Source organism: Caretta caretta, chromosome 3 (assembly GCF_965140235.1).
Source record: "Caretta caretta isolate rCarCar2 chromosome 3, rCarCar1.hap1, whole genome shotgun sequence".
Taxonomy (NCBI): Eukaryota; Metazoa; Chordata; order Testudines; family Cheloniidae; genus Caretta; species Caretta caretta.
The window spans coordinates 152,159,581-152,172,318 of record NC_134208.1 but is presented as its reverse complement, the minus strand read 5'-3'; the positions used below and the strand labels follow the sequence as shown (position 1 = coordinate 152,172,318).

The 12,738-nt window shown below is 39.8% G+C and overlaps 1 protein-coding gene across 1 annotated transcript in view; it reads right to left on the bottom strand.

Annotated features, from left to right (window-relative positions):
* DNAH8 (dynein axonemal heavy chain 8) overlaps positions 1 to 12,738 on the bottom strand; it is a 598,059-nt gene that overhangs the window by 19,761 nt on the left and 565,560 nt on the right. The window contains exons 86-88 of the mRNA XM_048843472.2: positions 6,720 to 6,836; positions 5,141 to 5,242; positions 4,418 to 4,578 (exon numbers count right to left, since the gene is read on the bottom strand). Coding sequence (XP_048699429.2) covers positions 4,418 to 4,578; positions 5,141 to 5,242; positions 6,720 to 6,836 — 380 coding nt within the window. The remainder of the gene's footprint in view (positions 1 to 4,417; positions 4,579 to 5,140; positions 5,243 to 6,719; positions 6,837 to 12,738) is intronic.

The following is a 12,738-nucleotide window of genomic DNA, read 5'->3' as shown; positions in this document are numbered from 1 at the left end:
AAGAGGCTAATGCCTTTCTAATATCCAAGGTATGGAGGGCATTTCCCTGCTTAGTCTCATGTGGTTTCAGGAAAAAACTAGGAGATGACAGTCTAGTTAACATGAAATTCAGAAGACACTAAGTAGAAACTTAGGATGTGGTTGTAATGTGATCTTTTCTTTGAAGAATTTTGTAAAAAGGGGGATCTGTCATTAAAGCCCCCATTTCTCTGATCCACCAGGCAGAAGTGATGGCCACCAAGAAAGCTGTTTTCCTGGATAGGTGCAGCAACAAACATGTAGCTAATGGTTTGAAAGGATGTTTCTTCAGACAATTAAGGACAAGTTTTAAGTCCAATATTGGAGTAAGCTTTCTAATCTGTGGAAAAAGATTCATCAGCCCTCAGCCCGCATCCCAAGAAGGATGAATTTGATGTTATAATGATGGTAGGAGGAGCCTGAACAAAAGGGACTCCCATACAAACCTTGGAGAGGTCCTTCCACCAACTGCGTGACTCCAGAACCCAACAAGGACACCTGTTTGTCCAGACTGTGTTTGTTCTGTACACAACCTGTCCTGAGCCATCCCTGGAAGCACTGAAGGTATAAATTGTATGTTGGGTTATGAAGGTACAAGCTGCCATATGACCGAATAGTTGAAGACAAATTCTTGTCAAGGTTTGAGAACTTATCTGATTCTTTGAAATGAGATTTTTTTTTTAAGGATATGAACCTGTCCGTAGCAAGGTAATGCCTGATTGTCACAGCATCCAGAGAAGCTCCTGTGAAATACTGCTATACTGCTGTCAAACTTAACTTTTTAACATTGAGTTGGAGGCTTAAACTGTGGAACAGAGACCAGGTCATTTGTACTGCCAATAGGACCTCTTGGTAAGACTGATCCCTGAGAAACCAATCATAGAGATAAAGGAAGACAATCATGAGTTGACGTAGGTAGGCAGCAACAACCACCATGATCTTTGAGAGTACCTTTGGTGCAGAGCAGAGACCAAAACAAAGCACACGACACTTGAAGTGATCATGGTTAACTGTAAAATGAAGATGCCTCTTGTGAGAGGTATGAATTTTGACATGAAAATACACGTCCTGAAGGTCAAGAGTCATAAACCAATCCCTGGAAAGTAGGGAGGGAATTATAGCTGCAAGGGTCATCATCCTGAATTTCTGCTGTTTCATGCAGTTGTTTAGATGTCTGAGTTCTAATACTGGTCTCCATCTCCAGTCTTTTTGAGGACCAGAAAGTACTTGGAATAGAAACCCTGATCCCTCTGCTGAACTGAAACTGGTTCTATGACCGGTAAATGTGGAAAAAAGCAACCGATTGTGCGAAGGGTCCCTAAAAAGGGATGGGGTGGGGGAGAATGGCAGTGACAAGGACGGAATAACCAGATGTTATGACCTCCAAAACATGTTTGTCAGATTGTATTCTCTCCCATGGAGGTTGGAAATAGGAACGATAGTATCCAAAGGAAGGAAGGAGGGAGGATAGTGCAGCAGTAGATTCCTATGGAGTGGATGGTTCGGGCTCTCAATCAAGCCATCAAAACTAGTGGACCTAACAGGCTCTCGTAAAACCTAATTCACAGGGAGCACCACATGTGAGCTAAAGTATGTAAAATGTCCAGGAGCTTATGATGAGAGTCCTGGATCTCTTCTAGAGGGACTTGAAGTGTATCTGTGATACATTTCATCAGCTCCTGGGATTGTCTAAAGTCATCTGCTATGGAAGGTGGTGATGGCACTACAGACTCACCTGGTAATGACAAGGAAATACTTGGGTGAGGTATTACTTCCCTGTCACCCCTTGCCTCCTGCTTCTCAAAGATCTCCTCCACTGGCTCTTGTTGGCGAACTGGGAATGAGGGCTCAAAGGAATGGGTCTGCCTATGCATCCTGTGAGAGTGACTTGGCACTCTTAGGAATTTTGGTGGTGCATAGGGGTCCCAATAAGACCACTAGGGTGGCCCATAAGGCAAGGGAGGAGGCTTCCACTGTTGGTCACCCCAGGTAGATGGGAGACAATGTCATCTGTCCTCCATTCTCTCAGAATAGGTAGGAGAATGCTGTCTTGCCTAACAGACAGGAGAACCCTGAATTGAGATCTATAAATCAGAAGATTCATTGTCATCAAATTCCAGGTGTGGGTGGGTGGGTGGGTGATAACTGTTCACCCTGAATGGTTGACATCAGGGTAGGAGGTGGTTGACCCAGAAGATCTTGATGTGGAAAGGTAGAAGCAGTACATAATGGAAATTCTGGCTGATCTGACACAACAAAATCATTTGAATATCTAAACTCCTGCAGTACCAATTCATGTCCCATGGAAGTTGGTGAGGAATGGATCTTATACCTGGCCAGCACATGGGTGTCTCCCAAACACCAGCAACACCAAGATTGTCCATCACTAATCAGGACAGCCTCCTAGTTGGAAAGAACCATACTGCTGTTGTACAGTTGCTGCAATGGAGAAATCCCTAGGACATGCAGTATTAGTGACAGCCTTGCCTCTGATTGCGTAAGCCTTAAACTGGCCATTCCCTATTTCATGCTGGCCAGGTTATAATAATTGGAGATGCATTTTGACATCTATTTTGACATCTCCCATTGTTTCTTATGACACCGATTTGCTGGGCAGTGCTGGGACTGCCCAACAAATCGGTGTCATAAGAAACAAAAAATTGGGTGGACTTTCTAAAGACTCTAATCTGCCCCAAAGAGAGCCCCAAGGACCTTTTTATTATGAAGAAGGGGATGCTGGCATAGAACGAATGCAGGCCAAGTAATAAACTCATTAAGATGGAACTCCAACTTCACCTTGAAGAAAAATATCAGATTGGTCCACAGCATCACCTTATCCATCTTTATATACCAAATTTTACAAGGTAAGTCACCAGAGGCTGATGCTCACTCACTCTGCTAGTTGGAGTCTCTAAGAAAAAGATGCACCAAGAAGAGGATAAAAACCAGTGCTGGGGAGAAGTGAAAGATTCCAGAACAGAGCTATACACAGCTTAGGTCTCTCTAGGAATCCCTCTAGCAGCGCCAGAGTCAATGCTCATTTTCTGAGTGAGTTCTCTTTAACTCCCCCATTACAAATCCAAAGTAGTTCTCCCCAGGACTTATTTCAGCTCTGGATTGGAGTAAATCACAACTCATCTTGGTGGACCATTTATCCAGTTGTAGGGGGTCTGAATGCATTGGAGCAGGAATGGAAGAGGAAGATAGCTGCTTCTCTTCCAGCTCCTTTCCTTCTATAGATGTACCTGGATCAGTGGACTCTAAGGTGGTGTGCCATTCTCCTAGGATTCCTGTGATATTGGCACTGTGATATACTGTGGTGATGGGACCATATAAAAATCACAATAGTGCATATTTGTGCCTTCAGTGACTGCACAAAATGGCTAAGAATCTGCACCTTAAAACTGAGGATAAAGAAATGTGCAAAACCATGCCCTGAACAAAAATTCTAGACAATATTGGGTTCATAGAACTATATCACATTTGAATACCAGGTGTTTAACACTTCTTAAAAAATGAAAATGAAACATTTGAGCAGTTTATAACAGCCCTAGAAACAATGAGTATGAATATCTTGCAAATGACATAATTCATGACAGAATTATAGGAACTGCAAGGAAAAATGATGATTCATTATATCTTGTTAGAGATCATATGATATTAGTTGAAGAAAATAAAAATCAAGATGTTGCATATATTGTTTGTGAATCAAAAAGGGAATTAAGTGAAAGACAAAAATTAAAACGGAGTGGGTACTAAGTGATGCCAAAAAGCCACTTTTAAATAATGGAATTATGGAAATATACAAGAGAGATGGCAACAAAGGTTACTGTTACATCAAAAGGCATACTGTAAAGAAAGTGTCACCCAAAGAATTATTTGGCAAAAATGTGTATAGGAGCAAAAAAGGTGTATGAATTGGAAGCATGGAGCAGCAGAATGCAAACATTACCAACTTTTTATTGTTGAATTGCATGGTATCTGTAAGTGAATGCACATATTAATATAAACATGAATAATTTTACAATACACAGGTTGGCTAATGTTAGCAGAATTCAAAAAAGACTTCTATGACTTTACTTTCATTGTTTTTGAAAGGAAGTGATTGCTTTAGAAGAATAAATAAAATTGTTATTAGAGATAAGCCATAAAGCTGCTAGACTGCTCTCAGTCTATATGTACATTACCACAGGGGGTATTTTGAAAAAGTTGTTTTTAAATTGAAAACTGTGGCTTTCAAAGAGTCCATAAAAGCTTCCTTAGGCAGTGGACTCCACGCAGGCCCAAGAGTTTCCCTGCAAAATGTATGCTTTTACTCAAATATATTTGATAGGACTCTGACTGTTTTCAAAAATTAAAAGAAAAATCCTCAGCGTCATAATGTTTGAGACCCACTTACGTGATGTTAGCATTTGGGTGAAGACCAAAGACTTCTGGGCTATCCATGGCAGGGAGGGTCTGAATGTACTCCTGATACTGATCCAGAGTTTTGCATACTGGGATTTTATATCCAGTGTAGAAACAAAATGTGCTCTCAAACATCTTTTCACTGAACCACACCTGTGCAAAATAAAGAAAAGACACACTTAGAGAAATCAAAATTTTGGATAACTTTGCCATTTCATACAGGGATTTCAACCTTCCATTTATTTTCTTCAGTCTTCTTGAGAAGTTAGAATTATAGTTGGGCTAAAACCAGTCATTTTACTCTAAAACAAAAATAAGGCTGTGTCATTACAAAGTGATTCCTTCAAAAGTTGAGTTCAAGTTGGGTAAATTATTTTTCTTTATTAAAAAGTGTGCATGCTCCTATTTTAAGAGGGCTATTCAAGGAGGAGGATCTCATGGGCTAGGAAGGATAATTTATCTACTTTACCCACAAGGCAAGGCTTTTACAAAGTAGAGTGTTGAAGAGATAAAAACCCACCAGAAACAAGAGTTCTGACACTCTAGATGATTCTCTTCATATAATGTAATTGCAATATTGACTTAAATATTCACTTCATGAAATCTAACTGCAAAAATCACAAATCACATTATATATTTTAGTAAAAATGAATATTGATACTGTTGCCAGATTTTCTTTATAATGACAAAGAACTGTATTTTCAAGCTCTCTTACTCTTGCAAAACAATTAAGAAGACGCTTATCATAATCATCAGTGACCCGACCTCCATATTGCACTTCTCCAATCATGTATCGTACTGTGCTCCATGATATACCCTAGATACAAATAAAATAAAATACTGTAGTTACAATCAATATCCATCTATGGCAGTGGTGTCCAACCAGTAGGTTTGGGGGACCCTGGTAGTCCTTGAGGCTCTAAATTGTGACCCTCAAGAATGACTGTGTTTAGAAGATAAAGTTTAATCACAAATTTCAAATATATTCCCTGAACCATGTCCTATCATTTTTAAACTCAAGTATTAGAATTGGTCCTGTCATGACATGGAGGCTTTGCCTCCCCAAAAACCTCCCACCACCTCCTTTGTAGTCCTAAAAGCAGATATGGTGTGGTTTGGAAGCCCTTTGAACAGCTGTGGTCTCTTCCTCGTTTCTCAGCCACTCTCTCACTGGCCACCTGATGCATTGCAGAAGATGGCTGTTCCACTACCTGCTTCTGTGCACTACACCTTGGGAGCCTAAGGAGAACAGGATAGAAGTTTGACTTGTCAGAACCTAAGGGAATGTTCAGCAAAGGATGGTTTCCCTCACTGACACAGCCATCCACAGCACCCCAGGAGAGGGCAAAATAGGAGAAGAGGAGAAACAATAACCAATTATAGCTCCTGGATTCTCTGCCCCAATCCCATCACAGATTTGAGCAGCCTGAGGATTGCTCTTATTTGTACTGGTTCTCTGTAGTCCCCAAGAGACTATATACAAATTGGGGATAATCAGAGTTCAGTGTGCTCTAACTATTTCCCCTTTCTATCCAAGAGACTGTGGAGAGGGAGGTGTAGGAAACAAACATGCTCTATGCATGCGAGAGACTCCTCTGTGCTAGAGAAAATCCCTGCAGGGGATTTGTGGATGATTTCACTGCCTAAGCATCACAAAAGGAGCAGAGCATGGTAGAGATTCTACCCTGAACTGTTGCCCTTGCTCTCTTTGAAACAATAAGGTAGGCCTTACGGATGAAAAAGTTGGATACTATGAATCAAAGGAAATATTAGAAATACTCAGTTGATGAAGTCTTAAATGGCATTTTTAATTTTATTATGAACAAACTGAACCAATTTGACTGAAGTGCAAGTAACTATAGACATGTAGTTTATCTGCATAGTTTCTTTATGTTCTATAATATAATATACTTAAAAACAGAATCAACATTAACCAGTAATTGTTCAAAGGCAGTCATATTTTAGATAGAATGCTGAAATTGCAAGATCAAATTCTGAAGTCTCTAACCAGAACTCCTATTGTAGTCCATGGGAATATGGGCTGAGTAAGAACTGCAGAATTTGACCTATAGTGACTGATGAGAAAATACTTAATGCTTTTTCAATTAATTTTAATTTTTTTTTTGCTACAGTTTTCATGTGGATAATAGTGTCCGTACTAGACTGACTGTGCTTCAGAATTGACATTTTGGTCACTATTCGTATGACTGAAAGAATAAGTATTTTTCACAATATAAACAGAACTATATGAAGTAGAAGCAATTATAGATACTGTTCACATAAATATGACTCACTTTCTTGATGTCACATTCATCTAAGTGATTCTGTATAAACTGAACACTGGCTGTAAAGTCAGCAGAGTTGAATTCATAGGGAATATTCCAACCCAAAGGGCCAAACTTGCGTCGTTCCTTAAGAATACAATTGAAAATAAATAGTCAGTCTGTTTTCTTTAAATTTACTCACTGTGTTGTTTCATTATTATTTCTGATGAAATTAAACTGGAATTAAAGGTTACAGTCAATAAATGACCCAGTCCAAATACCCCATTACGCATTCCTTTGTCGCATTAATAATTAAAAATGGGTTTCAGGTGCAGCATATTGGAACAACATGTGAAGGAAAAACAACAAAAACATTTATCACTACCCATCCCAATCATCTTAATAGCCCTGGGTTTTAAAATCTCCTATGTCTCTATTGCTAGATCAGGATGATAGAGTTTGTTATGTTAAGTACTATACTTGGCCTAATTTTCAGACATGATGAGCACTTGCAGTTCCCACTGACTTCAATAGACTCAGCACATCTGCCAATCAGGATATAATCTTTCTTTTTTTCTATATATGGTCTATTTGCTAAAGGTAGTTTTAATTTTTCAGTTTCATATTATGACACTGAGTTGCTCAAGTGCACTTAGCTTGTCCCTTTTGCCTTAATTCCTTCTCTGATGCCTTTCAAAGTTCTTACCACTTTTACACATGGTATGGCTGCCCGTCTACCTCCCTTATGTTATCTCAGATCCTTCATTATTAATGTTTCAGGTTAACATTGCATGCTTCTTTGTAAATGTAAGTGTAAATCTACCAGTAAAAAGAAAAATAGTTATCCCTAAAATATGGAGAAGTAATCCTTAGAATGAAGGCATTATAAAACACTGAACAGCCTCACATCCCTCACAACCACATTTTAAACTCCTCATGTGGTGTAGGCCTGTGATTTGCTGACAATCTTCTTATATGGCTCCTAGGAATCTCAGATATGTTTTAGTCTGTTATTTTTATTCCTTTGTATGAACATGTACATTTGTGCCCTCCTTGTAAATGGCTGTTGCATGCTATTTTGCTCCTTCTAAAAACTGTCAAAATGTAGAAGCAAAGAAATACAACAAGATAAAGACGGAGCTGTGGAATACTGTACTTACATTTTTTAAAATCAGTTTCAGAGATAGCACATTTATTAGGCATCTCAAACAACATAACTTCCCAGTTAGCAACAGTAAATGGGTAAAACCCTGGCCACACTGAAGTTAATGGACAAAACTCCTATTGACTTCAACATGCCAGTCACCTAATATGTTGAAGTGTGGTTATGGTCAGAAAAATAACTATGTAAAAATTGGTACCTTACTTATCAGATCTGCTGCCTATGTGTACTGAGAGTTATATATATTGACCTAACTGGAATTTTCTCTACCTTGAAATGGATTTCCGAGAGACCACTAATCCATGGCTTCTCTTCTCTCTACAGGTGATTGACAGACAAGCTGGACTACAAGTTGTCAAGAACAGTATCCCTGATGAGGCCATGGCACACTTGGTGGCTGAGCTTCATGACTTTGTCCTCACCCACAACTATTTTAGATTTGGGGACAACTTATCCTTCAAGTCAATGGCACTGCTATGGATACCCGCATGGCCCCACAGTATGCCAACATCTTTATGGCGGACTTAGAGCAACGCTTCCTCAGCTCTTGCCCCCTAGCACCCCTCCTCTACTTACGCTACATTGATGACATCTTCATCATATGGACCCACGGGAAGGAGGCGCTTGAAGATTTCCACCCCACCATCAACCTCAGCCTGGACCAGTCCACACAAGAGATCCACTTCCTGGACACTACAGTGCAAATAAGTGATGGTCACATAAACACCACCCTATACCGGAAACCTACTGACCACTATACTTACTTACATGCCTCCAGCTTCTATCCAGGAAACATCACATGATCCATTGTCTACAGCCAAGCCGTAAGATACAACCGAATTTGCTCCAATCCCTCAGACAGAGACAAACACCTACAAGATCTTTATCAAGCATTCTTAAAACTACAATACCCACATAGGGAAGTGAGGAAACAGACTGACAGAGCAAGACGGGTACCCAGAAATCACCTACTACAGGACAGGTCCCACAAGGAAAATAACAGAACACCACTGGCCATCATGTACAGCCCCCAGCTAAAACCTCTCCAGCACATTATCAACGATCTACAACCTATCCTGGAAAATGATCCCTCACTCTCACAGACCTTAGGAGACAGGCCAGTCCTCGCTTACAGACAGCCCCCACAACCTGAAGCAAATACTCACCAGCAACTACACACCATACCACAGAAACACTAACCCAGGAACCAATCCCTGTAGCAAACCTCATTGTCTACTCTGTCCCCATATCTACTCTAGTGATACCATCAGAGGACCCAACCACATCAGCCACATCATCAGAGGCTCATTCACCTGCATGTCCACTAATGTTATATATGCCATCGTGTGCCAGCAATGCCCCTCTGCCATGTACATTGGCCAAGCCGGACAGTCCCCACGTAAAAGAATAAATGGACACAAATCGGACATCAGGAATGGTAACACACAAAAGCCAGTGGGAGAACACTTCAATCTTCCTGGACATTCTATAACAGATTTGAAAGTAGCTGTACTTGAACAAAAAAATCTTCAGAAACAGACTTCAAAGAGAAACAGCAGAACTAAAATTCATTTGCAAATTTAACACCATTGCAAATGTAATACCATTAATTTGGGCTTGAATAGGGACTGGGAGTGGCTGGCTCATTACAGAAGCAGCTTTGTCTCTCCTAGAATTGACACCTCCTCATCTATTGTTGGGAGTGGACTACATCTACCCTGATCAAATTGATCCTGTCAACACTGGTTCTCCACTTGTGAGGTAACTCCCTTCTCTTCATGTGTCAGTATATTTATGTCTACATCTGTAACTTTCACTCCATGCATCTGAAGAAGTGAGGTTTTTATCCATGAAAGCTTATGCTCAAATATATCTGTTAGTCTTTAAGGTGCCACAGGACTCCTTGTTGTTTTTGACAGACAAATGACATCAGTAAAATGAATTAGACGAAAATGTTGTTAGTGCACACTGGAACCAAAAGCAATTTGCCTAGAATTAACACACTAGTGGAACTGGTTAAAATAATAGTAATCAGGTAGGTGTATGGATTACTAGTGGTAGTGAAAAAATCACTTTTTGGCAGCAAGTTGCTGTAGAGTTCATGGGCTTTGCTTAGGTCAATAGGGTCAAGAAGACCACAAGAAAGCTTCTCCACAACCATGCAGCTTTGCCTTTTCTCTTCATACTTTTCACAGCATTCTGAGAATGAGGGGGGAAAGAAGGGAAGGCACAGAGAACTCTGCAATTCCAAGGAACAGACTGTGTCTATTCCTAGTAGATCCCTGTTACTGTAGAAGAGAAGTAATTTGCAGCTGTGGCTTGTGTTAAATAAGCCTATTACTCCACATATCATGAAAATCAGATGAAATATTTCTGAGCTAATGCTACATTCCCTAGGATGCACACTGGAGTGGCTGAGCCAACCTGCTATGATTTTGAATTTCCCAAAATTCAAATATGGATTGTGCTGGGAACTAAGCATTTCTTTTCCTGTTCATTTCAAGATGGGTACCATCTTTCTGAGTATGGCTATGTTCTCAGTCCCTCATTAATTATTGAGATAAGACCTCACCTCAGAACTGTCCGAACAGACAAAACTGGATTCTGAAAAATCTGTCTTGAAATGTAAACATGCCAAGTAAACAGCTTCCATTTCCAATATGCTAATATAAAGGTCTTTTTTATTCCCTGACTATGTCTTGCACAGACCCGTGGCTTAACAATCCTCTGAAACCTTTTCTGATACAAATTCACATAACTCTCCTGTGTAATGAGGTAAGATCCCAAATAGACTAGAATCTTTGATGGTTCTAAAACACTCTTTTGAAGATTCATGATAAACCCCAATAATTCATTTGTAACCACAATCTGAACTTTTGGAAGAGATTTATCATTTATCAGCCAATCGTCTAAATATAGAAAAACATGAACATCCCAGGGCAGACACTATTGCAATCAGAATCTTTGAGGAAATTTTTGAGGCCATACCAAGGCTGAAAGGGAGGACAGTGTACTGAAAATTTTGGTTGTTGATCTTAAATGTTGGATACTTCTGACAAATGTAGCAGTACTTATATGGAGATATGAGTATCGCACAACTGTGGATACTAAAACTTTTCTTTGCTGCACAGCTTCTATTATACACTAAAGAAATTCCTTCTTGAATTTGCTATGCTCCAAAAGCCAATTAAGCCATTTGAGAGTCAAGATTTCTGTGAAGTCTTCTGAATGCTTGGGCACTTAAAAACAACAGCAGAGAAAGTGCTTTCATTCAGCTCATCTGAAGGGAAAGGAAGAAAAGCATAGATATCTTGTAGATGATAAATATATTAGCATCACTCTTTATAACATTTCCTGAGAAGTGAGGCATATTCTATATAGTAACAGTTAGAATGACAGAATCCATTTGTCTAATGGTATGTTTTTCCACTCTGAAAAAAAAGGATAATTCTGTCCCCAAAAGAATGAATGGGTTCAGAGAGCAGCAGGAAATCAGTGTGGATTTACTAGGATGAGGACCTTCCAAAAGCCTTCTGACCTCTGTCCCGCTGATATTTATATATAGTTCCCTGAGCTGCAAATGTTAGATGTATAATGTTGGTATGATTGTCTGAAGAAACTCACTGGTTCTGAACAGAAGTGTTGAATTTGGGACTTTCTTTACTTTGCTGACAAAAAGACTCCAGTTAGAAAGAAAACCTCTTACTGCTTTATCTAAGTCATTATCAAAAAGTCCAACTCCCCAAAAACGCAAGGAAGAGAACCTTTTCTTTATTCTGAAACTTGACAATCCATTGGGAAAGCCAGAGAATTATGTGAGCCACCACTTCACTGGACACAAACGGTGGGTCTGATTCAACTCCATTAAAATAAATGAAAAGACTCCAGCTGATTGGAATGGGAGTTGTTGGATCAGGCCGCTTACAAATTTTGAAATGTCCACAGTATTTGTAACATCAGCTACAAAGTCATTCGTTAAAATGGCATGAATTTATTTATTTATGTATTTATTTAAATTTTCTCCTGCATGGTCAGTGCCTTCTCAACCAAATGACAAAGAAGCTTTAGAGATGTTCTGGATTCTCTACCCCCTAAATGAAACACCTTGTTATTATTATAATACTATTATTATTTGTATTATCATAATACCTCGGGATTCTAATCAAGGATCAGGGCCTCACTGTACCAAGCACTATACAGAAATGTAATAAAGAAGACAGTCCCTGCCCCAGAGAGCTCACAATCTAAATAACAGAGAAGATGCAACAGGAGGTCAAAACAAATAGATTGGGGAATGGTGGGAGGATGCAATAAGAAAATGAACAGAATTGAGCAGAAAACCAGAAGTTACAGCTCATCAACTGTCCAATCATGGCTCTTTCCATCCTTCTGTCACTAGTTTTCTTACAACATTTAGAGGGAGACTAGCCTCTGTGGCCTGAGGGCCTTGTTGAGACAGCCTACCAATACCAGATCTAAGAAGGCAAAAAAAAAAAAAAAAAAAAAGCAAGCAGGGACACTGTCAGATGGCTGAGAGTAGCATGCGGAAGCAATAGCTGAATCTAGAGCAGTGCCACTCAAAGTGGTGGTCCGCAGACCGATGCTGGTCCGTGAGCCATCGGCTGCCAGTCTTCTCTTACATTGGAAAAAAAAATGCCGGTCCCCCACATCAGATAGCTTGAGAAGCACTGATCTAGAGGACACACACAGTGGCTGTGGAAGAGGAAGCAACTGACACAGTGGGTTTGTAGGGAGACAGCATATTTGTGATAAAAAGAAAGTTTATCTACCTTATTAGACCTTGCTGCTGGCTGGGTCTTTGGCTGGAAGTTTGACCCTGCACATTTCAGACACACATGGAAAAAATGGTCACTAATTGTTCTGTAA